The 25,121-nt window shown below is 41.7% G+C and overlaps 2 protein-coding genes across 2 annotated transcripts in view; one reads left to right on the top strand and one right to left on the bottom strand.

The window, feature by feature from the left end:
* Window positions 1-25,121, top strand: part of TBXAS1 (thromboxane A synthase 1) — an 80,860-nt gene that overhangs the window by 34,279 nt on the left and 21,460 nt on the right. The window contains exons 2-9 of the mRNA XM_089688720.1: window positions 3,679-3,797; window positions 7,669-7,762; window positions 12,034-12,086; window positions 14,843-14,939; window positions 16,832-16,948; window positions 19,380-19,468; window positions 20,301-20,452; window positions 23,814-23,944. Coding sequence (XP_089544846.1) covers window positions 3,715-3,797; window positions 7,669-7,762; window positions 12,034-12,086; window positions 14,843-14,939; window positions 16,832-16,948; window positions 19,380-19,468; window positions 20,301-20,452; window positions 23,814-23,944 — 816 coding nt within the window. The 5' untranslated portion in view covers window positions 3,679-3,714. The remainder of the gene's footprint in view (window positions 1-3,678; window positions 3,798-7,668; window positions 7,763-12,033; window positions 12,087-14,842; window positions 14,940-16,831; window positions 16,949-19,379; window positions 19,469-20,300; window positions 20,453-23,813; window positions 23,945-25,121) is intronic.
* LOC149453086 (protein mono-ADP-ribosyltransferase PARP12-like) overlaps window positions 17,986-25,121 on the bottom strand; it is a 75,698-nt gene continuing 68,562 nt past the window's right edge. Inside the window, exon 12 of the mRNA XM_089688718.1 lies at window positions 17,986-20,575. Coding sequence (XP_089544844.1) covers window positions 20,520-20,575 — 56 coding nt within the window. The 3' untranslated portion in view covers window positions 17,986-20,519. The remainder of the gene's footprint in view (window positions 20,576-25,121) is intronic.

The raw sequence follows: 25,121 nt of genomic DNA, 5'->3' as shown, positions 1-25,121 counted from the left end.
TAAAGCACATGTGTCAAACACAAGTCCTGCGGGCCAAATCCAGCCCGCCTGGCCATTTTATGTGACCTTCACACTTCTCCTACAGCTGTGACACTCCCTCATCTCCGCCCCAACCTTGTCTCAGCAGTTGGCACCAGAGAGGAGGACAGACCACCTTCTACAGATTATGCACCATTCTGTGCAGCCACAGTACCCCCTTATCTTCGCCTCCCCTAGTCTAAGCATTCAGCAGACTCCCACAACTGACTTCAGTCCTCCTCTTGTCCTCCTCCAGACCCTGCCCTTTCTGTTTCCCAGCTCCGCCTCCCAGCTTCTTACCAGCAGCAGCACATGGTAAGGGGGGGGGATGCACTGTGATGTAAGGGAGGGTGGGGGACTCTTGACTTCTGATGGTGGTGGGGCTGTTGTTATCTGATTTAAGGGGGGGAGTGCTCTGGACATCTAGTCTTACAAATGCAACTGGCCCTTTGGAGGGCACCCATAATTCTGATGCAGCCTGTGATGCAATTGAGTTTGACACCCCTGCTCTAAAGGATTTAGAAGCTTCAAGTGTTTTCCATTTGATTTTACACTATATGATTAAAAGTTTGTGGACATCTCACCATCACACCTACAATATTCGAGTTTGTTAAATATGTCATTCCAAAGCCATGAGCATTGATACACAACGGAACAACACTTTGAGGCTATAACAAGTTCCCCTGGAAAGCATGTCTCTGGGAATTCTGCCCTTTTAGTAAAAAGAGCATTTGTGAGGTCTAGTGCTGATGTTGAACGAGAAGGTCTGGCACACAATAGGCATTTGAGTATATCTCAAAGATTTTCAATAGGGTTGAAAGGCTCTGTGAAGGAAACTCAGGTTCCTCCACACCAAGCTCCTCAAACCATATCATTTAGAACTGTTGGGCATAGTCATGTCCAAAAACTGTCATCACAAGGTTGGAAGCACACAGTTGTTTAATATTTCTTTGTATGCTGTAACATTAACAAGAACCTTCATTGGAAACAACTGCACTCAATAATTACTGTAGGAGGGGAGGGGGTGTCACATACTTTTTGCCATATAGTATGTGTGATTATCAAGTGTCCACAAACTTCTGACCATATAGTGTATATGGTAATGTACCAGACAAGTAAAGTATAGTGAATTGTATATCGCTGAGATGTGGCCAAAAATCCAATCAAGATTTTTACAGTTATTCCATTGATGTCATTGTTGTAAGATCTGAGTGGTGTGTTATTGAGCATATTAATATAATTCTATATCTGGAAGTTGGAATTTATCCTAATGTGTTTGTCTTGTCAGATTCTATGGTTGTTACACATATCTGCAATTTGTATTACTCCCTTATTGGTCCACCATTTAAATGCTATAGGTTTAAGACCTGGAGTGAATGTAAAATTATTGAGAAGGGGGGATACCTTTGTGGGGATTTAAATCTATATGTCATATATTCAATCTATCCCATAGACCAGGGCTCAAAATTTCAAGTCCTGAGCTACTAGCCATGACTTAAAAGTTACTCACCACCAGTTGCCCCACCCAACCCCTACCCTGCGCCGCTGTTAATTCCACCCCGAAACACACACTTGTAAATTATCTAATGAAATGGCACTTTTAAAGGAAGGAAGGAAGGGAGAGGTGGGTGGAAGGAAGAAAAAAAGGGAGGGGTGGAAGGAAAGAAGGGAGGGGTGGGTAGAAGGAAGCAAGGGAGGAGTGGGTGGAAGGAAGGAAGGGAGGGGTGGATGGAAGGAAGAAAGGGAGGGGTGGGTGGGTGTAAGGATAGGAGGTTGGACTCACATGTTCAGTCAGATGCATCAGAGTTGTCTGCTGCTCTGTGTACAATTTCCCGCCCACATATCCTCTGAAGCTGCACGGACTGTAGTGTGGGTGGGCACAGGGGGAGGCAGAGCAGATCCAGCCTTTCTCCCCTCTTCTCCTATTGGTGCAGAGGATAGGGGAGGGGCCGTGCACTGAGTAGCACACATGGGGATGGGGGGGGCCCAGAAAGAAACTGAACTTTCAGAGATGATCTGTGCAGCGGTGGGGGCAGTGACAAGCAGTGATCTCCTGTATGACTTTCAATGAAGCAGCTGGAAGCTGATTCTCCTCCTCTCCCTTCTGCGGTTTTCAGCTGCTCGTTTAAAGCCATACAGGAGATCGCTGCTTGTCACCGTCCCCACCTCCACCCCTCACACATACCTCTAGCTCGCCCCCATCTTATTTCCACTCATCCAATGCGAGCGGGCGAGTGGAAAGTTCAAGGGTTGCCATAGACTAAATTTTGATTAAGTTGACCTGGCATCAGATACATTTGTCAAGTTCAGAATGCTGAGTAATGCTGTAGCTTAATGTGTTTAGGTATTTAATACCTGATTACACATATCACAGTACTCCACCTGTAAATGCCTTTGTTTCCTTTTCTGTTCAGAAGGGTACCATTTTTGTTCAGGAATCATCCAGGGTCAACATCTACCTCCTGAACTGAAATGCCAGCTCAAAGATTACACAGTTATGTAATTCCTGGTGCCTGTGCAGTTCTTGGCTATGTTTATTTATTTCAGGTACTTATATAGTGCCATCAATTTACGCAGCGCTTTTACATATATATTGTACATTCACATCAGTCCCTAACCCTCAAGGGGCGTACAATCTAAGGTCCCTAACTCACATTCATACACATACTAGGGCCAATTTAGACAGGATCCAATTCACCTACCAGCATGTCTTTGGAGTGTTGGAGGAAACCGGAGTACCCAGAGAAAACCCACGCAGGCACAGGGAGAACATGCAAACTCCAGGAAGGTGGTGCTGTGGTTGGGATGTGAACCAGCGACCCTAGTACTGCCAGGCGGAAGTGCTAACCATTTAGCCACTGTGCTGTCCATGTTCACAAATGTCTGACACAGATCAGCCCCTGCTCCAGCCTCTCACCTTGTGACTTGCCACAAAGTTACAGTATTGCAGTCTGATCACTGGGGTAGAGGAGACTGAGAAAGTGCCTCCTCCTGCCTGCAGCAGACTGAGTAGATTATCTCAGCCTAGATTGACTGGAGCTAAGAGATGGCCTTTCTGCAAAATTATATTGTTGCTGTATTTTGTGACATGTCAGTAATTTGTTCATGCTGACTTGTAAGTTACTGACAGGTACACTTCAGTGAAACTCCAGACAAAAAGCTAAATGTACAACTCGGCTATATATCAATTTAATATTTTACCTGCCAAGGGATTTACATCAAAAACTTTGCAATTAAAGAGGACCAGTCATTTATTACAATACAAAAAATGATACTATTTCTGGGTATTATGTTAAGAATTTCTTCATTCAGTAAAGTTATTGGCAGATTCCAGGTTTCTTTACATATGTGCAAAGCTCGTCCAGTATATGGAGGCGGGTGACTCTTGGTGTGGAATGATCTACGTTGCCACATTTGCAGTGTTTATCGCTTTTTGGGACCGTATAGAAGGGGAAGTGGCTCTGAACTGGAAGTTGTGTCCCTTGTGATAACAAGGGTCTCATTTGAGTATATACAATGTTTACTCATCATGTTCTCGCAGTCCAGCATTCAGGAGTGACGGGCGGAAGTGTATAAATATTTATAGAGGATGGCTGTCTCACCCTGTGTCATTGTAGAGGCTTTCCAGCTGCTCTGACCTTCTATCTTTATCTGTTATAGGAGCCCGGTGGACGCCACAGCTGGAACTGAAAAAACATGATGGCTGAATGGTCAGACTATATGGACAGCTGTGCGGTGACATTGGCGCTGATCCTGGGTTTCCTGGGGCTGCTGTACTGGTGAGTGTTCTTAAAATAAAAACTGTAACAGCCTGCCTTCCTATCAGGAACTGAACCCTACCCCCCTGCTGCAGCCATTGGCCAACTTTTGTCCCCTGTGGCAGTTTTCATTTGTTCTACATTGTAATAAATGCAGCAGGAGAAGTGAGACACTACAGGGGACATGTAGGGGAAGCTGATGTGGTGGGTTCCATCTTTAACTGAAATATAAGTTTTGGGTAGACTTTTGGATTTAAAGGGCGGTTCCAAACAATAGGCACTTTCGGTCTGTGATCTGTTAAACTGGTTCTAAAGGCTGAAGTTTTTTTCCCTTAACACATTGTATGCAATAAAGTAAAACACCTTCAGTAGGCAGTCTCATTATACAGTTGTGCTCACAAGTTTGCAAACCCTGGCAGAAATTGTGATATGTTGGCATTGATAAAGAAAATATGACTGATCATGCCAAAAAAACTGTCTTTTATTGAAGGATGATGATCATATGAAGCCATTTATTATCACATAGTTGTTTGGCTCCTTTTTAAATCATAATAACAGCAATCTCCCAAATGGCCCGGATCAAATGTGTACATACCCTGGAATGTTCAGCCTTGGTACAGACACACAAGGTGACACATACAGGTTAAAATGGCAGTAAAAGGTCAATTTCCCACACCTGTGGCTTTTTTAATTGCAGTCACCCCTGGTTCACATATATGCGGCTGTGCGGGCTGCGTTTTGCGCGGGCACGAGAGCACATTTATTTGAATGGACTCATGTGCCCCGTGACACGCAGGGAAGAAGTCCCTGCACTTCTTCTGAAAACGCAGCCCACAGGTGAACCTCGGTTCCCAGTACGGTTGCATTTTCAGTCCGGGCAGCGTGCCATTGGAACTAATGGCACCTGCCCGTGGGTCCGCATTCCTCTGTGCGGGTGGTGCGGCTGCACGGATTTTCATGCGGATCCACAGCCGCACCACCCGCACAGATGTGAACTTAGCCTTAGTGTCTGTGTATATATAGTCAATGAGTTTGCTAGCTCTCACGTGGATGCACTGAGCAGGATAGATTCAGAGCCATGGAGAGCAGAAAAAGTCTGTCAAAAGACGTGCGTAACAAGGTAGTGGAACTTTAGAAAGATGGAAAAGGATATAAAAAAATATCCAAAGCCTTGAATATGCCAATCAGTTCTATTCAATCACTTATTAGGAAGTGGAAAATTCAGGGATCTCTTGATACCAAGCCAAGGTCAAATAGACCCAGAAAGATTGCAGCCACAACTGCCAGAAGAATTGTTTGGGATGCAAAGAAAAACCCACAGGTAAGCTCAGGAGAAATACAGGCTGTTCTGGAAAAAGGCGATGTGTTGTTTCAGGAAGCACAATACAACAATACTTGGTTAACAAGTAGCTGCATGGTCAAGTTGCCAGAAAGAAACTGTGCCAGTGCCACAAAAAAGCCTGGATATATTATGCCCGACAACACCTTGACATTCCTCACTGGGTTTTTTTGTGGCTGCAATCTTCCCTAGTCTACCTGACCTTGGCTTGGTATGAAGAGATCCCCGAATTCTCCACTTGTTCTTAATAAGTGATGTAACAGTACTGACTGGCATGTTCAAGGCTTTGGATACCTTTTATATCCTTTTCCATCTTCATAAAGCTCCATTACCTTGTTATGCAGGTCTTTTGACAGTTTGTTTCTGCTCCCCATGGCTCAGAATCTAGCCTGCTCAGTGCATCCATGCGAGAGCTAACAAACTCATTGACTATTTATACGCAGACACTCATTGCAATTTAAAAAATCCCAGATGTGGGAAATGAACCTTTAATTGTCATTTTAAGCTCTGTGTATTACCTTGTGTGTCTGTACTAAGGCCAAACATTTCAGGGTATGTAAACCTTTTTGATCAGGGTCATTTGGGTGATTTCTGTTTTCATTATGATTTTTTAAAAAGGAGCCAAACAACTACTGTGTATGAAAATAAATGGCTTCATTTGATCACTATCCTTAAATAAAAGGGCTTTGCATGACCAGTCATATTTTCAATATCAATGTCAAAATTTTCACAATTTTTGCCAGGGTATGAAAACTTTTGAGCACAACTGTACTTACCTGAGCCCGATCTTGATTCAGTGATGTGCATAGGTTCTCTCAGCTCTCTCCCTTGTCACTAACTCAGATGCAGCTGTGGGAGTCATTGGCTTCTACTGCTGTCAATCACAGCCAGTAAGGAGGGAGTGGTGGTGGGGCTGAGCCTTTCTGTGTGTCTATGGGTCTATGGTTTGGGAGCAACACGCATGCATGAGTGCCCCCATAGCAAGTGGCTTGCTTTGGGGGAAATTGGCTGCTGGGAGGAGCTAGGAGCGCTGGCGGGGGACCCGAGAAGTGGAAGATCAGGGCTGCTGAGCAGGTAAGTATGGTATGTTTGTGATGTTTTTGTTTTTTTGAAACACCAAAATTCACAGCTTGCCATCTTCCATAGTGGAGTCTCATTTTTCCTGCTGCATTCCCTGTTCCCAAAGAAAAGTAGATGGGTGGATCTGGGAACTCATGTAGCAATCTCACATCTAATACCAGCAGGTGTATCACTCCACCAAGATCCCAACATATCAGAAATACTGGATTGTTGGACATACCCTTGGTGAATAGTGGAAATAGGTGCTTGTATGGTGCGTACATACAATGATGGCAACCTTCAAACTAGATCTCCATGGCTCGGGCAGTGTCTGTGCCATATTCATGTTCAGAATGATTTCAAGGCATTGTAAACACTCCTACTTGCACTTTGTGTTTTTCACTAGTGTAAGGTGTGCATTGATCATGTAGTTCCCTTGGCGTCATTTGTTGCCCTGTACACTTCACATGAAGATTCACAAGTTTGATTTCAAACATGAGGCTTGTGGCATGGCACTGTACAGGTTAATGCATGACCTATGTCTGTAGTGTGAGAAGTAATATTTCCTGGTAAGAAACAAAATATCCCACAATTCTTAGATATCTCAGTCAGGTGCAGGTAAGAACTACACAATAAATAGATCAGACAGACACAAACAGGCAGAGCATTCACAGGCACACAGAGAACTTTCTCATACAGCTGGGTTTTTTAATTACATTAGCACTCCCATGATGAACACATTGAATGCTGTGTGTCGTGGAACAGGAAGTAGCCTGCCCTCTAGTCAAATAGGGACAAGCTAGCTGTAGCAATACATGGACATAGGGGAATCAATCGGTTATGACAATGCAAACTGCAGCACCTAACATGTGAGCCCATCATTCCAAGGTGAATCAAACAAGCAGCACAGGGAATATAACCATGCTAATAACTAGTTAAAACAACAAAAATAATTGAAAGTGTACAATACCTTTAATTGTTTCCACTGCCTGTTCTCTGTTGAGGCCAGGAAGAACACAGCAGGGGGTAGCGCTTTGACCAGGCCCCCCACTGACTTTGCCCTAGGTTGATTCTGATATAGTAAGACAAGCGTGAATCAAAACCTGCCATGTCAATGTGGGAGAGGCGATCTAAGTGGGCTGTGTTCCCAAGGAAGCTGCTGTGAATAAAGCTGTTTTATCCCTTTTGCTTCCCATACAAAGCAGTTTATCACTTTACTCCTCCATTGGCCTCATCATGACCTGAATTCTGCATATCATTTATGCCTCCAGGGATCTTCCAAGGGCCACAGCCGTGTGTGTTCTAATAGGGATGTTGACTGCTAAGCCCTATCAGAAATGAGGGTTGGCTGTGAATGTAACTGTCTATGTCCTGATCTGTTGATCACCTGGACACACTGCATTGCCTCAGCTCATGTACTTGCTCAGCATGTCGTGGTTTAAGTTGCTCAGGTTGTGGAGTGGTTTGCTATGATGACTGGTTCTCTTTCTTCAGGTATTCTATATCAGCATTCTCTCAGTTGGAGAAGATGGGGATAAGACATCCGAAGCCAATCCCATTTATCGGAAATGTTCTGCTCTTTCAGAAGGTCAGCTATACTTATTCATCTTATAAAAACTCACTGAGCAATGATGTCACTATGACCCCACAAATACTGGAGGTGGAAGAGGTAAGTTGGGGACTTTCAATGTGCCACAAAGAGGACATATGTTAATATAATAAAATATCCAACAACTTTATTGTACAGTTAAAACGTCATTAAAATTACAAGAAAATTTGGTTGCCATATCTTGTTCTATATAGTCAGCATATATTTGTCTTTCCAAGTTGGCATAGTAGATTGACAAGTTTCGCGATAGTCTCACTTCTTTGGGTTCCATGCCCTTATATGTGCAAACAGTATAAATCTATAACAATATATAAAAGTACCATAAATCCAAAAATCAATCATATAGAATAAAAAACACAGCATGTACATTTAAGAATTTTCAACGAAAATGACAATTGGGTATCTGGAGGAAAGGGAAATAGAGGAAAAAAAACACCCACCTAACACCCAAACACCCTTGACGATGAAATATCCAAGCTATGGGGGGGCAGACCCAGACATGGATGACACCATTTTACCCCTCTGTTGCATGGAGTTCAGTTCTTAAAACTTTTTTTTTTTTTAGCTAAGTTGGTTGGGTGGCCATGTCTGGGTTTATGTCTGTCCCCCCATAGCTTGGATTCTTAACTGGCAGGGGGAGTTGGGTGTTAGGGGACTTTTATTTATATTTTTTTCCTCTCTCCTTTCCTCCCTCCAGATACCTAATGGCCATTTTGGTTGAATATTCTTGAATGTACATAGCTATGTTTTTTATTTTTTTATTCTATGAGATGTAGATTTGGATTATGGTACATTTATTGTACATTTGATATATTATTTTTGTAGATTTATACTGTTTGCATATATAAGGGCGTGGATCCTGAAGAAGTAAGACTATCGCGAAATACGTCAATTCACTACACCAACTTGGAACTATAATTATGTGCTAACGACAAAGAACTAGACATGGCAATCAAATTTTCTTGTGGTTTTAACGATGTTTTAACTGTCTGATAAAGGTGTTGGATATTTTATTATTACATTGACATACATCTTCTTTGTGGTACATTGAAAGTCCCCAGTATTTTCGAGGCAGGATATTGGATTATTGTTCGACAAAGGGTTGGTGCCATAAGAGCGAACACAGGATGGTTCCACCCTTAATATAATTGGTAAAGATGTCACTTTGCTTCAGTCCATGACAGTGCATTTATGATTACCATTACAGTAGATCTAAACCCAGGGCTTTTTTTCTGTATTCTCCTGTACTGAAGTTGCTTACTCAGATTTTGCTTCACACTCTGGGCATTTCACAGCGTACATTCGAAGCTGAAAGAAATCAGAGCCCACCTCATTTTCTGGTTGGAGGACATCCAGCATCATGTAGCAGTTCCCTCCCATGCCTGACTATTTCTTGCCCGCCCCTTTCATTCATTGGATTTCAGTTCTTTAATCATGGAGGCTCAGCATCACATGTGAGTTTTACCCAGGGTGGCCTGCATGCAAATTCAGTCTGCCTAGGAACATCCACTGTAGACTGACACTCACCCATGAAGGCATTTTGATATTTGCCTACCTTCTCCCAAGAGCCAGCCTACTGGCTACTTAAGAAAAGTACTGAGGCAGGGTGCTGTGATGTTTGCAGAAAGCTATGCTGCCCCTCCCACCTGCTCTGCTCTGCCTGCATAGGATAGATGATCACAGAGACCCAGTGATAACACCACTTCATCTAAAAAAGAAAATGAAAAGACTTTGGTTTAATAATATCACTAGCTTGTTGATGTAGGGGTGGGGGGGAGGAGCAACCAGGTAAGGCAGAACATAAACAGGTTGGGTTTAAAATGGTTGTAAAGGCTCAAGGTTTTTTACCTTCATGCATTCTATGCATGCATGTTAAAAGTACTTCTGTGTGCAGCAACCCCCCCTAATACTTACCTGAGCTCGTTCCCAATTCAGTGATGTGCACAAAAGCAGCGGTTCTCCCTCCTTGGTGACCATGACAGCAGCGGGAACCATTGGCTTCTGCTCTACAGTCAATCACAGCCAGTGAGCCAATGAGGAGAGATTGCGGGGGGGGTGGGGGGGGTACACGAGAAAAGGAGGATCAGGGTTGCTTTGTGCAAAACCATTACACAGGCACACTGAAAAGACTGTTGCACCATGAGACCATGAACAGCGTTTACACTTCCACCTGGCAGTACTAGGGTCGTTGGTTCTAATCCCAACCACGGCACCACCTGCCTGGGGTTTGCATGTTCTCCCTGTGTGGGTTTCCTCTGGGTGCTCCAGTTTCCTCCCACACTCCAAAGACATGCTGCTAGGTGAATTGGATCCTGTCTAAATTGGCCCTAGTATGTGTATGTATGAATGTGAGTTAGGGACCCTAGATTGTACGCCCCTTGAGGGTTAGGGACTAATGTGAATGTACTATATATATATATATATATATATATATATGTAAAGTGCTGTGTAAATTTATGGCGCTATAGAAGTACCTAAAATATATAAATAATCCGTGGGAGAAGCTAAAGAATCCATTAAAGGAGTGGAGATCAATTTCAAGTTTGACAATTTTGGCCTGTGCTAAAAGGGTATGGTGAAGCTGGAGGTATTGAAAAAATCTGCAAGGGGGAATTCTAAATTCCTGCTGTATGTCCTAAAAGGATCTTAAATGTTTTTGTGTGAACAACTGAGAAAAATATTGCACCTCCTGATATAATACCAATGATCAAAACCGTGCAGCTTGCTCAACTCCTCAAAGCGTCTTCCCTCCCAAATACGGGTATATTGGGAAGTACCCTCCTATCCCAGGAGTTGTTTCATACCTTTCCATACCATATTCATCAATTTCAAGGTGGGATACCGTGAAGAATCATTAAACCCACCTGCTTCTAATTGGGCCATGAGATGATCTTTAGCTTTCTGAGAGAGTAATGCAGGCCATAGATGGGTCGAAAATCGACCGATTTTTCGGCCGAAAATAAAATCGTCCGATTTTTGGATCATTAGTGGGCTAAATGTTTGGCCGTTTTTCGGTATTTTGGCAGATCTTTTTCATCGGTAAAGTTGGAAAAAAATCGTCCAATTTTGCCGATCGGCCGATTTTCGCGGCAATGATGGGCAAATCGGCCGATCTTTTACCGATAAAAAAATCTGCGCATGAGCAGTGACCTGCAAGAGGAAGACAAAAAGAAGAAGAAAAAAGAAGAGGAAGAGGAGGAAGAGGAGGAATTCCAGTCCTTCAAAAAGTGTCCCTGCAGAGAGCTCCGCTATTTCTTTGACAGTTCCTTGACATTTATAGTGGTTGCAACAATGTATCTATTTGTTTCCCAATAAAAACATCTGTATCCGAAATGGATACAAATAGATACATTGTTGCAACCGCTATAAATGTCAAGGCACTGTCAAAGAAATAGCGGAGCTCTCTGCAGGGACACTTTTTGCCGGCTGTAGACAGGATGAAAATCGGCCAATTTTTTTTACGGTTGCTGGTAACGTCGGCCGCTTTAACGACCGATTTTTCGTTTTTTAAAAGAAAAATCGGCCGATTTTTGACCCATCTATGGCCTGCATAATACAGCTTGAGTAGGTTCAATCATATTTTGAACACTCCACCCTGCAAAGTGCTGAAGTTGCACAGCAAGGAAATATAATCTTAGGTTAGGCACAGCTAGACCTCCACTATCTTTAGACAGTTGTAAGATGGGCAAACTAATTTTGGGGGTCCTGCCATTCCAAATGAGATTGCAAAAAAGAGAATCTATCCGTTTAAACCAGCTGCACGGGATCCACACTGTGGAATTGTGCATAATATATAATAACTACAGAGCCCAGATCATTTTAATTAAATTTTTTCTTCCCACCACTGATAAGGGTAATTTAGACCAGGCCTTACTTTTAAGCTTAAATTTATCAAGGAGGGGCTGTAAATTATAGCGGAGATAATCATCCACACTATGTTGGACCCATACCCTAAGGTATTTAAAAGAGTCCACCACTTAAATCTGCTGGACACATTGCGGGAGCAGCAAATGCTGGGCATCTAAGGGCACAAGGACAGATTTGTCCCAAATAATGACATCCTGAGAAACAGCCAAAAGTTGTTATAATGCACATAAGGGAAGACAGTGAGTCTTTATTGCCCCTCAGATACAACAAAGCATCATCAGTGTATAAAGATATCTTATCTTCCCTCTCTCAACTCCAGAACAGCTGTATTACTTTAGTATGTATTGAATAAATATTGTGTCTTTAATCCTGTCATTGTGCAGGGATTCTGGGAAGGAGCCAACAAGATCATAACAACATACGGACCAATTACAGGGTAAGGATTGATTGGGCAGATTTGTAAATTTTTTATATCTGCGATCAGCTCTTAGATCAAAATTATTAAATCAGCCCTTTTCGCAGCTTTTAAAGTTTTGAGTGGCGTTCAGGAAGTTGTGCAATAATACCTTTATTTCTGTCTTTATTCAGGGACCACTGAAACATTCACATAATTCTCTGCACCAGGGGAGTTTACATTCTAAGGTCCCACCACAGTCATAAACTTATTATACATTTATATAGCTCTTACATATTCCATAGTGCTGTACAGAGAGCATTAAACCAGTCACATCAGTCTCCACGAGCTTACACTCTAATGTCCCACCACAGTCACACACTATTATCCATTAAATCCCCAACCCCCCCCCCCTCAAAACTACCCTTGCAATGGGGCCCCCTGAACCTCAAGGGTTAAGTGATTGTTATGCCCAATGTTGCATGAATAAGGAGTAATACTTGCCTTATTCCTTGCTCTAGCAGGGTCCCTCCAGCTGTGCGACAGGTGCTGTGAAGTGATCCCTCTGAGGTGCTCCTGGCAACGGTTGCACTCCTGCCTCCTCTGCGTACAGTGCAGAGCTAATAGTCCTGCATTGTGCATGATGATGCAGAGCTTCAGGGAGAAGAAGAGAGTGCTAGAGTGAGGAATATAGGAAGTATTAGTCTATTCTTCTACCCCCTAGACATAAGCATTTAACCCTGGCAGTGCAGGGGGCCCCACTGCAAGGATTGCCTTTATCTAGTTCTCAAAGTTGAGCTTTATTAAAGCTCTGACATATTCTGTAGGTATGTAAGAAAATACTAAGACAAGCACATCAGTTTCTGCGCCAGAGGAACTTACTCCCTAGTAGCACCACCACAGTCACGCACCGTTATTATACATTTATACAGTCAGGTCCATAAATATTGGGACATCGACACAATTCGAACATTTTTGGCTCTATATACCACCACAATGGATTTGAAATGAAACGAACAAGATGTGCTTTAATTTGAGGGTATTTACATCCAAATCAGGTGAACGGTGTAGGACTTACAACAGTTTGCATATGTGCCTGCCACTTATTAAGGGACCAAAAGTAATGGGACAATTGGCTTCCCAGCTGTTCCATGGCCAGGTGTGTGTTATTCCCTCATTATCCCAATTACAATGAGCAGATAAAAGGTCCAGAGTTCATTTCAAGTGTGCTATTTGCATTTGGAATCTGTTGCTGTCAACTCTCAAGATGAGATCCAAAGAGCTGTCACTATCAGTGAAGCAAGCCATCATTAAGCTGAAAAAACAAAACAAACCCATCAGAGAGATAGCAAAAACATTAGGCATGGCCAAAACAACTGTTTGGAACATTCTTAAAAAGAAGGAACACACCGGTGAGCTCAGCAACACTAAAAGACCCGGAAGACCACGGAAAACAACTGTGGTGGATGACCGAAGAATTCTTTCCCTGGTGAAGAAAACACCCTTCACAACAGTTGGCCAGATCAAGAACACTCTCCAGGAGGTAGGTGTATGTGTGTCAAAGTCAACAATCAAGAGAAGACTTCACCAGAGTGAATACAGAGGGTTCACCACAAGATGTAAACCATTGGTGAGCCTCAAAAACAGGAAGGCCAGATTAGAGTTTGCCAAATGACATCTAAAAAAGCCTTCACAGTTCTGGAACAACATCCTATGGACAGATGAGACCAAGATCAACTTGTACCAGAGTGGTGGGAAGAGAAGAGTATGGAGAAGGAAAGGAACTGCTCATGATCCTAAGCATACCACCTCATCAGTGAAGCATGGTGGTGGTAGTGTCATGGCGTGGGCATGTATGGCTGCCAATGGAACTGGTTCTCTCGTATTTATTGATGATGTGACTGCTGACAAAAGCAGCAGGATGAATTCTGAAGTGTTTCAGGCAATGTTATCTGCTCATTTTCAGCCAAATGCTTCAGAACTCATTGGACGCCGCTTCACAGTGCAGATGGACAATGACCCAAAGCATACTGCAAAAGCAACCAAAGAGTTTTTTAAGGGAAAGAAGTGGAATGTTATGCAATGGCCAAGTCAATCACCTGACCTGAATCCGATTGAGCATGAATTTCACTTGCTGAAGACAAAACTGAAGGTAAAATGCCCCAAGAACAAGCAGGAACTGAAGACAGTTGCAGTAGAGGCCTGGCAGAGCATCACCAGGGATGAAACCCAGCATCTGGTGATGTCTATGCGTTCCAGACTTCAGGCTGTAAATGACTGCAAAGGATTTGCAACCAAGTATTAAAAAGTGAAAGTTTGATTTATGAGTATTATTCTGTGCCATTACTTTTGGTCCCTTAACAAATGGGAGGCACATATGCAAACTGCTGTAATTCCTACACCGTTCACCTGATTTGGATGTAAATACCCTCAAGTTAAAGCTGACAGTGTGCAGTTAAATCACATCTTGTTCGTTTCATTTCAAATCCATTGTGGTGGTGTATAGAGCCAAAAATGTTAGAGTTGTGTCGATGTCCCAATATTTATGGACCTGACTGTATAGAAGTGCTCTACAGAGAACAAGGAACCTTTCACATCAGTCTCTGCACCAGAGGAGCTTACGCTCTAATGTCTCCTCCACAGTTCTATACTAGCTATGGTAAGCAGGTAACCTATCGGCATGTGTTTGTATGGTGAAAGCAGACCCGATCACCTGCAAAAAAATACAGCGAGTATATTAAGACTCCGCTACTAAACTCCTTTCTTATCTTTCTTATCTTTTTTTTCGTGTATTATAGATACTACTTGGGGAGACGTCCAATGGTTCTGGTATCGGATCCAGAAGCTATCAAACAAGTTCTTCAGAAGGACTTTGCAAATTTTACTAACAGGATGGTAAGTTATCATTGAAAATAGTCCTTTCAATAGGAAGTATGTTTTGACGCATCATGGTTCATAAATACAGGATGTTCTCAATTAGTACACGGCATTCCACCCAGAATGATGAAATATCTGCACTTAAAAGAGTATGTAAACCCTAGCAATGTACTTCTCCTATTTGGCTCCTTTTGGTCTTATAAATATATTGCTGAAAGTATTATATTTATAAATATTTGCTGAAAGTATTTTGTTATATTTGTTTGATAGGTGCAAAAAATACCTGCTAATCCTGCCAGTAATCTTGTGAGCTGGTAACTTCCTGTGCACACTGCTTGTTCTGCATTCTTATCAGTTTGAATTGTTCACAACTATGTCTGAGGAATACAGAACTCCCCTCCTTCTATATACTGTGAGAACTGGAGAAGTAAAGTCATGCAACAGGGTGACAACACTGCTTCTGTCTATATTTAGTATAAGTGAATGTTGTCACCCTTAAACATCAAGTGTGTTACTGGCAGGATCACCAGGTAAAAATAAAGGCAAAAGAAAACTAATGCATCCATCAGATTTAAAACTGGTAGGCTAAATTATATAACATATTTTTGGGGGGCTTTAGATTTGCTTTTTTGCATGAGCAGAAATTTGAAGGGAGTCTGTGTATTTTCTCTCTGTGTAAGTGTCTCTCGCACCTTGTTGGTATCCTATTAAGTAAAACACCTATGCAACATGACTGTAATATCTTTGATGTTTTCACATTTTCACTTGCTGTGTTATATTCAGGGTGGATAAAAATCAATGATTTTTTAAAAAAAAATCAAAAAAATCAGATTTTTTTTATTTAAATCAGATTTTTTTTATTTAAATTGGATTTTTTTATTTAAATCGGATTTTTTAAATAAAAAGCTTTTTGAGGAAAATATATTACCATCCAAAGGTTATTCCATTATGAAATAAAGATTTAGTTTTTTAATTATGTAGAATAAGGCTGTATAAGTTTAATTTTTTTGGTAAATAAATTCCATTAATCCATTCACAATGTCATGCTCTTCCAGAGGTTTTTGTAAGATTATTGGGCAGTTTCTCTGCCTACAAGATATTATCACAGATGCTTGGTTTACTTTTGCAGTTCTCAAAACTGAATTTGACTCAGCGGAGATCACATGCCTCTTCTTCACAGCAACAATGTTATAACATGAACAGAGTTAAGAAAGACCTTAATCCTAACTTCTACAAACCTATGAATACAGAATCAACCCATTCAGTGCTAAATTTCAAGAAGTTCAGTGAATAGAATAGAAACAATATTTTTCTGATTGTTTGGAGTGGAATAGATCTGCACAAGAAGAAAGTGAAACTAAGTGTGAGGAGGAAGGGGCTGACAGTCTACATTTCTTAAAATATATATATTTTGTTTAGCCAAATTAGTTAAAAAACATGGATGTTTGTTTAAGCAAATAACATATGCTGTAATGTTGTTGTTTCAGTTGAATAAATCTATTTAAATTGTTATTATTAAGGTAATGATTATTTTTCTCCTTCCTAAGTACAACAGAAAAGTTGTCCAAATACAAATGATTAACCTATTAAACTGGGGATAAAAAAACTAATATGAAAAGTTGTTATTCTAAAAATCTTCATCTACTTGCATATTAAAGTTATACGAGCAAGAATTAGTCTATGTAGAAAACTATGATTTAAATCAAGCCTTACTGACTAGTGATTTAAATCAGTTTGATTTAAATCAAATCCTCCCTGGTTATATTTGTCCTGATTATATTTCATGTAGAGATTTGTCCCCACTAGGCAGAGCATTGAGGGTTGTGTCAACGGGTTTCTGCCTTCAAAGATTTGGTTGTTTGTGACCCTGTTGGGTTTTTCTAACTTTCTTTCCTCTGACAACTCTGCAGAAGCTGAACTTGGCCACGAAGCCGATGAGTGATAGCTTGCTGTGTCTGCGGGATGAAACGTGGAAGCGTGTTCGCAGTGTCCTCACACCATCATTTAGTGCTGCTCGCATGAAAGAAGTGAGTTCCCTTCTGCTGATACTTCTGGGGACCAGTGAGGGAGGTAGTGCTGGAATTCAATGAATGGTTTCAGACTTGCATTTTTGTTAATGTGGGTGTTGAAGGATTCCCTGTGACAGCTCCACTATTCAAAGACCCCTGGTCTGGGCAGTCCATACCCCTGGTTCACATATCTACGTTCCTGCGGTCCGTGTTTTGTGTGGGCACGAGAGGCCACTCATTTGAATGGACTCCTGTGCCCCGGGACACGCAGGGAAGAAGTCCCTGCACTTCTTCTGAAAACGAAGCCCGCACGGGAACCTCGGTTCCCAGTACGGTTGCAATTTCAAGTGAGGGCGGCGTGCCATTAGAAGTAATGGCACCCGCCCACAGGTCCACATTCCTCTGTGCGGGTGGTGCGGCTGCACGGATTTTTTTGCGGATCCGCAGCGGCACCACCCGCACATATGTGAACCTAGCCTTATAAAGCGTGACACTTGTTTTGGTGGATGGGGAATGCAGCAATGACTAGACCAAGGCTACTTAATACAAAAACTTGATTTTGTTTGGAGCTTTGAGTATTAAAAAAACGGCCAACATGTTTTCAGGGTGCTTCCCCTTCTTCAGGGTAAAGACCGCAACCTGTATATCGAGTACAGCCCTGTACCACTCAAAATCCCTAGTGCTCACCAGTTGGCCCATAGACCAACCATCCCAAATGTTAGCCCTTAAGAATGGGGAGTGTTATTGTATATTAGGGTATGCTGCATTAGGGCAACTTACTTATTTTGATTAGGATGGCATAGCAGCTTAATGGGCCTGAAATCCTTTATTTTTAATGGGGTGCAATTCAAAGTAAATGATTCTGCAGTGAACTGCACTACAGCTCTCATGTTACTAGAGTGTAAAAATGTGGATTGGTCTTAAGGGATTGTCATATTGTAAGTGTAGGGGTCAAATTTTACGGGGTTCAGGGCTGGGTTAGGTGTTGTACCATGTCTAGGGATAGGGTAAAGCTCAACTTCAGCCTTGCAAAATAAATTGTCCATACAACTGCATTCCAAGAATCTTCATCTTTATTGAGAGAAATATAAAAGCAATTTCTGACAGCTACATAGACACTGTGGGGACTGAGAAAGTCAACACATTTCTCGCTGTCTCAGCGCTTATCATGACTCCACTCTCCAGACAGAGCCTCCATTTAAATAGCCAGCTCCTTCAGTAATGAAAAGCAGTACATGCTCCTGTTTCTGTACTGAAATTGCTTACTCTGTGAGCTTTTCATATTCTGCTAACTTTTCTGGCTGAAGAACATGCAGCAGCATCATCTAGACCAGTGGTTCTTAACCTGGGTTCGATCGAACCCCAGGGGTTCGGTGAGTCAGTCTCGCAGGTTCAGTGGAGGTGAAGACCCACACCCGACTCCTATGATTCGTGCAGTAAATATTCATTATTATGTTTTTGTTTTTATGTGAAAATCATGTTTTAATGGTTTTGTTCTTAACGGTTTTGTTCATTTTGTGCACCTATGTATAAATATATACCTATGTTTTAAATTTTAAAAATCATATTTTATTTTTCCAATTAAGAAGGGTTCGGTGAATGCGCATATGAAACTGGTGGGGTTCATTACCTCCAACAAGGTTAAGAACCACTGATCTAGACCTTTCCTTCCTGGTCTGACTGTCCATGGCTCACCCCTAACAGTCATTGGATTTCAGTTCGTTCACTCATGGAAACTCAGCATTACATGTGGGCATTGCCACAGCATCCTGTTGTCAGAAAGCTATGTAAAGCACCCCGCTGGCCCTACTCAGCACCCATGGTTTGCTTTTATTGCATAGAGAAGTAAGGAGACCTAATGATGATATCAATGGGTCTAAAATAAGGAACCAAAGAAAATGTAAAGGTTTTATTTAATAATGTAATTAGCATATTGTTCAGGGGGTAAGGAGAACCCAGGAAGGACAAAAAACGAGCAGAATAACTTTAGATTTAAGCTTCAGGTTATGGGTTAATTGGTATTGTATTAAGGTGAGTCAAGTTTACGTGTTGGGATTTAAGTTGGTGTTAAGGATTCATTTGCAGGGTTAGGTTAGGTGTTGGGGTTCAGGTGCATAGTAAAGTTATGCGTTGGGGTCAGGTTAACAGTTAAGTTAGCGGGGGGGGGGGGGGGGGGCTGATCTTTGGAACTTCTCTCATTTATGCTGGTTTCTGGTGCTGGATACACCACCTCAGGAACTAATAGCACCTATTTGTTGGGACTGGAGAAAAACGAATACAGAGTGCATGTTCCTGTGTGGTTATTTTGGGAATTGCTCATAGCGTTTTTATAAATATAAATAATTAAAATTGTCAGAATTAATATTTCCTAAGAAAAAAAATTGAAGTTTTTCTAAACTGTGCTTGAACCTTTGACTTCTTTATTCCTTTGTCTACTTTTTCTCTCCAGATGTGCCCGCTGATAAACCAGGGCTGTGATGTGTTGGTCAGTAACTTGCAGCAGTATGCAGACTCAGGGGAGCCGTGTAATGTCCAGAGGTAATGATAAGAAACTTGTGATTGGCTGGTTAGGACACTGTTTCAGCTCTGTTTTTATGCCAAAGAGCTGGCTTGAGGGGGTCCGCTGTATAATTAAAAGTGTCAGGCATATCAGACCACAGGTCCTCCTTGTGAAGGGTTATTGCATAGCCCAAAATGTCTGTCTGGAGCCTCATTTTTTTCTGGCTGAATAACCAATTTTTGTTTTATGCTTAGTATGCTGCTTATAGTATTTGTATGTAACATTGCTGTACTTTAATGAAATGAATTGTGCATATTCTACATCCATTTATTGCTGCTTGTCTTTATATTCTTATGTTTCATGCAGTATATGCTTTTATGAGTTGTAATATAGCTGAACACCATGTAGTCTGTTGGTGTGCTTACTTAATTTTGCTTATTATACATGTGGTTGGGGGAGATGGGATGACTTTCCTTTAGCACCCTTATATTGCATTACTTGTTTCTATGGGAAGGAGTGAAGGATACAATCTCTAATTTATTACGTTGATTGCCTAGCTACTTCCAACAAACGTACACTGAGCAGAAAAGTCTAATAAAGTCTACTGATCCCTCTTTGAGTCACTAACCCAGAAGTAGTACTCAAAGTATTGAGGCTAATGGGTTCACAGGACATCTAGGCAACAAGTATCTTGAGGGGAGAGCTCAGACATAGTGCTGCTCTCAATGTGATATGCTATAAATATGCCTGTGATGTATTAGGACTTTGTAGCATCAGAGTCCTGGAATTGGGTCCCCAACTAAGGATCAGTTGTTTCAATAAATCTTTGAGACTGCTACAAATTAAATAAAAAAATTTCTTTCTCTGTAGATGTTATGCCTGCTATACAATGGACATTGTTGCCAGTGTTGCTTTTGGTACTAAAGTGGACTCGCAGAAGAATCCGGATCATCCGCTGGTGCAGAACAGCAAAAGGTTTCTGGAACTCTTCACCCCCTTCAAGCCTATTGTCCTACTGACGCGTGAGTTATGAAGGGGAGGATGGAAGACAAATACCTTTCAACTTCAAGAGAGATCAGCCAAGCCCACCTACTGCTCTCTATATAAAGAGGGTCTTTCTCTCAGTCTTCTTGCCTTGCAAAGATCTGCAGGAGAGGAGAGAAGTGTGAGGCTCCACCCACTGCCTTCTGATGTGACTGCATATTGAATATGATTTGCAAAAAGCTCTCACTATAAAAAAGGGTTACTTATTAAAACAAATAATCACAGTACATTGGCCCTTTTTTCTGGTATGGGAAAACATGTGTAATTCCTTAACCACTTCCTGCCCAGCCACTGTACATAAACAGATGGGTAGGACAAGCGTTGTTCTGGGAGGATATACACCTACATCCAGAACGAGCGCTCATGCGTGACTTCAGGGCTGTGTAGTGCTGCAATCTGTGACTGTCCATCCACTTGACAGAGAGAAAATATGATTGGGGCACCAGGCCGCTGTGATTTGGCCTGGTACCTTGTGATCACTGTGACCAATCATAACAATCACATTATCAATAGTTAACAATTGCTGTCATTCATGTTACCAATGCTTACTGTGGTGATCTTTGTAACTGGTCACAGTGATCACATGGTACAGGACCAATCACAGCTCACCCCCCCCCTCCTTGAGAGCAGTACAGTGTCACTATGGTGACACTGTGCTGCTCTGGTGACAGTTTGTAAATACATATATATATTTCTTTCTTTTCTTTTTGCTAATTTTTTTAACATACTGTCACCAGTCAGTGGTTCTTATCACTCACTGTGTCCCTGCTCACTGCCACGCCAGTAGTCCTATTGTCCCTGATCACCATCACACTAACCCCAGTGTCTCTGATCACTTCCATACTAGTCCCAGTGTCCTTGATCACTGCCAGACCAGTCCCAGTGCCCCTGTTCACCACCCCACCAGTCATAGCATCACCATAAGGATTTATTCACATGTGCAAAGTTCTCTGAAAAGCAATCAGTATTCACCATACCAGTGCAGCCAGCAACAGTGTTCCTGATCACCGCCACACCAGGCCTGTTTATTGGCCACATTTTTGCCTGCTGGTTTGGCTGATCCTTTGCCTGTTTGCTGACCATGTCTCTGCCTGCGGCCTGAAATGACCCTTCTGCATGTCAGATTTACTTTTATGTTCCTACAAGACACCAGTCCCAGCCAGCCTCAGCAGACAACTGCACTCCTGGAACCACAGGAACTTTTTGGATGGTACATGGCATTTCCGGGGGCAGCCACGTACCAGTAGGCTAGGCTTGCTTGGCCTATAGCAGTGTTTCTCAACTCCAGTCCTCATGGACCCCCAACAGGTCATGTTTTTTCAGGATTTCCATTATTTTGCACAGGTGATTTGATCAGTTTCACTGCCTTAGTAATTACCACAGCTGTTTCATCTGAGGGAAATCCTGAAAACATGACCTGTTGGGGGTCCATGAGGACTGGAGTTGAGAAACACTGGCCTATAGGAACAGGGACTGCTATAGGTGAGGTTACACTGAGCTATATTCCCTGAACAGTTGTACAGAGGCGACGATTACAGTACATTGGTTTTGATACATTTGGTTGATTTGTGTGATACACAAGATACATTGTCCTGTACATAATAACTACAAACACTGAAAATGTCTCACACGTATGGTATCGCCATCTTCAGGAGGAATAGCAGAATGTGTTTTTGGGTGTAATTCTAGGCATGTCCATGCTGTGTGTGAGAAATATATTAACTTTGTGTAAAAAATTAAGTCTTCAAAAGACTCACCATGCTTCTTAATAAATACCTTGGAGTGGTTACTCTCCATATATGGTTATTTTGTGGGTGTTTCCACTGTTCTGATGCTCCAGGGCCTTCAAAAATGTTTGGTTTATATAGCAAATAATAAAAAAAAAACAGTAGTGGTTAATTACCACCAAAAGAAAGCTCTATCTGTCTCCAAAAATGTTAAAATGTCATTAGAGTACAGTGTTGCATGACTTAGTAACTGTCATTTAAACTGTGACAGTGCTGAAATCTGAAAAATGGACAAGGCAGCCATAGGGTTAAAGTGTCCGGTCTCGAGGTGGTTAAAGTTAGGTTTATATTGCTGTCTGTGTCCCTGCTGGGGAGAGATTGACTCTATTTGTTTTGGTGGAAATCTAAAATTTGAAGTTGTCACCATAACCTGAATAGAGGACATATTTGTTTGCACTATTAGGCACTGTTTCTTTTATATATTTTTGAACCATCATTATATGTGCAAATGTTGTGAGTAGCGCAACACTAATTTATTTTTGAAAAACGCTAATTTATTTTTGAAATAGTAAAGCTTATTTTAAACAAACCATAATTGTTACACTTGTTTAAAAAGTAAAAGGGACTGTTTAGAAAGCTTTGACAACTGTTTAGAAGGTATTGGTGATGTGTGTGCATAATTTAGGGGGTACTTTAGATATAATATAACGTATGCTTGAAGTTCCTAGTAAATATTTGTTGTAATAAGAGGGCAGCTAATGCAATACAGTTGAGAATAAGTCAGGACAATTGCAGATAATGTTTTATTTTATGGTCATATTTTATAGATGTCCCCTATTTAACTAGATATAAGCCCAATCATCAAAATCTCCTATAAACTTTAATAAACTTATGTTATTTTCAGTCTTTTTAAATCTGCAGCATGATCAGGCACTGTTATAGGGTGGCAAGGTTTTGTCTCTTAGATGTGCTTATACGTTGTCACCCTGACACATGGGGCCACTGTTGTCACCATCAGAAAACCTGTCCTTAGAAATGCTATGCAGCCATCAGAGGAGTGCACATCAACATGAAGTGGTTGCAAAAAAGGCTGCAGGAGAAAAAATGTAAACAAAATGGTATTAAAAAACATGGCAATAGTTTGTAAAACACACAGAACACAGAGCAAACCAAACATCACTCTGTTGTTTACTTCTGTCACAGGGTGACATTCGTCTTGTCCCTGCTGAACCGACCAAATTTACATCCATGTCTACCCAGCTTCAGTCTGAGCTAAAACAAAGAAGGAATAGGTGTATTTATGGAGAGCTGAAAAGTGGGTTGGATATATTAGGCAGCAAATGTACATGTTCTCCCTGAAGTTGATAGGTTGAAATCAGAAAAAAATGGGCAAGCATAGAGATTTGAGTAGCTTTGACTAAGAGCCTAATTGTAATGGCTTAGACACTTGGTCAGAGCATCTGACTGCAGCTGTTGAGGGATGTTCCCGATCTGCAGTGGTCAGGACCTACCATATCTTAGATATATACTTGCTAATCTCAATGAGTAAACACTCAATATTAATTCCATCCTTCACTGTAATAAGTCTCCATCTCTTTTCTGGTTCCCCCAGTGGCATTCCCCTTCATAATGATCCCTATCATCCGTCGCCTTCCCAACAAGAACCGTGACCAGATAAACAGCTTCTTCCGCAAGACTATCAGGGAAATGATCGCCCTGCGAGACCAGCAGCCAGCTAATGAGGTATCCGGCGTCTCATTACTGATCGCAGTCTGCTTTTGTGATGCACCAAACTACTCATAAGTGATAACTGATTTTATTATGGGGATTAGTAAGCTGAAATCTGTTTGCTTTTCACCTTGTATGATAAATAGATTTGGGGTTTTACCACCTGACATGTTTTAGAAGAGTCATAAGCTGGGTATACATGCTTTGTGTTCTTTTATTTGTTCATCTGCCAGGCTGAATAAAAAAAAGAATGGTTTTCCCATCCACACAAGCAAAGTGGATGGAGGAATCCTCCCCACTATGCCATTGTATTCAGACAGCGGGGACTCCTCCACTGTCAGAACAACAGTACTGTTCAACAGAAGTCAATCTATTAATATCGAACAGGGAGGGCTGCACACAGGTTGACATTCGCCATGTCTCTGCTGAACTGACGAAATTTACATCCATGTCTGTCCAGCTTTAGCTTGCGCTAAAAAAAAGGAAGAAGTAGGTTTATTTATGGAGAGCTGAAAAATTATGGGTAACATGACAAATATTTTCTATAATTCTATCTATCTATCTATCTATGTATATACAGTATATATATATATATATATATATATATATATATATATATATATATATACACACACTATATTGCCAAACGCATTGGGACACCTGCCTTTACACGCACATGAACTTTAATGGCATCACAGTCTTAGTCCTTAGGGTTCAATATTGAGGTGGCCCACCCTTTGCAGCTATAACAGCTTCATCTCTTCTGGGAAGGCTGTCCACAAGGTTTCGGAGTGTATCTATGGGAATGTTTGACCATTCTTCCAGAAGCACATTTGTGAGGTCAGGCACTGATGTCGGATGAGAAGATCTGGCTTGCAGTCCCCCCTCTAATTCATCCCAAAGGTGTTTTATCGGGTTGAGGTCAGGACTCTGTGCAGGCCAGTCAAGTTCCTCCACCCCACACTCGCTCATCCATGAATTTATCTCCCTTGCTTTGTGCATTGGTATGCAGTCATGTTGGAACAGTAAAGGGCCATCCCCAAACTGTTCTCACAAAGTTGGGAGCATGAATTTGTCCTAAATGTCTTGGTATGCTGACTCCTGAAGAGTTCCCTTCACTGGAATTCAGGGGCCAAGCCCAACCCCTGAAAAACAACCACACATCATAATCCCTTCTCCACCAAACTTTACA

This window comes from Staurois parvus, unplaced genomic scaffold, assembly GCF_062004578.1.
Source record: "Staurois parvus isolate SC_StPar_1 unplaced genomic scaffold, SC_StPar_1.0 ptg000452l, whole genome shotgun sequence".
In the NCBI taxonomy this organism is placed as follows: Eukaryota; Metazoa; Chordata; class Amphibia; order Anura; family Ranidae; genus Staurois; species Staurois parvus.
Note: the sequence above shows the minus strand (reverse complement) of the source record. Positions and strands in the feature narration are given on the sequence as shown.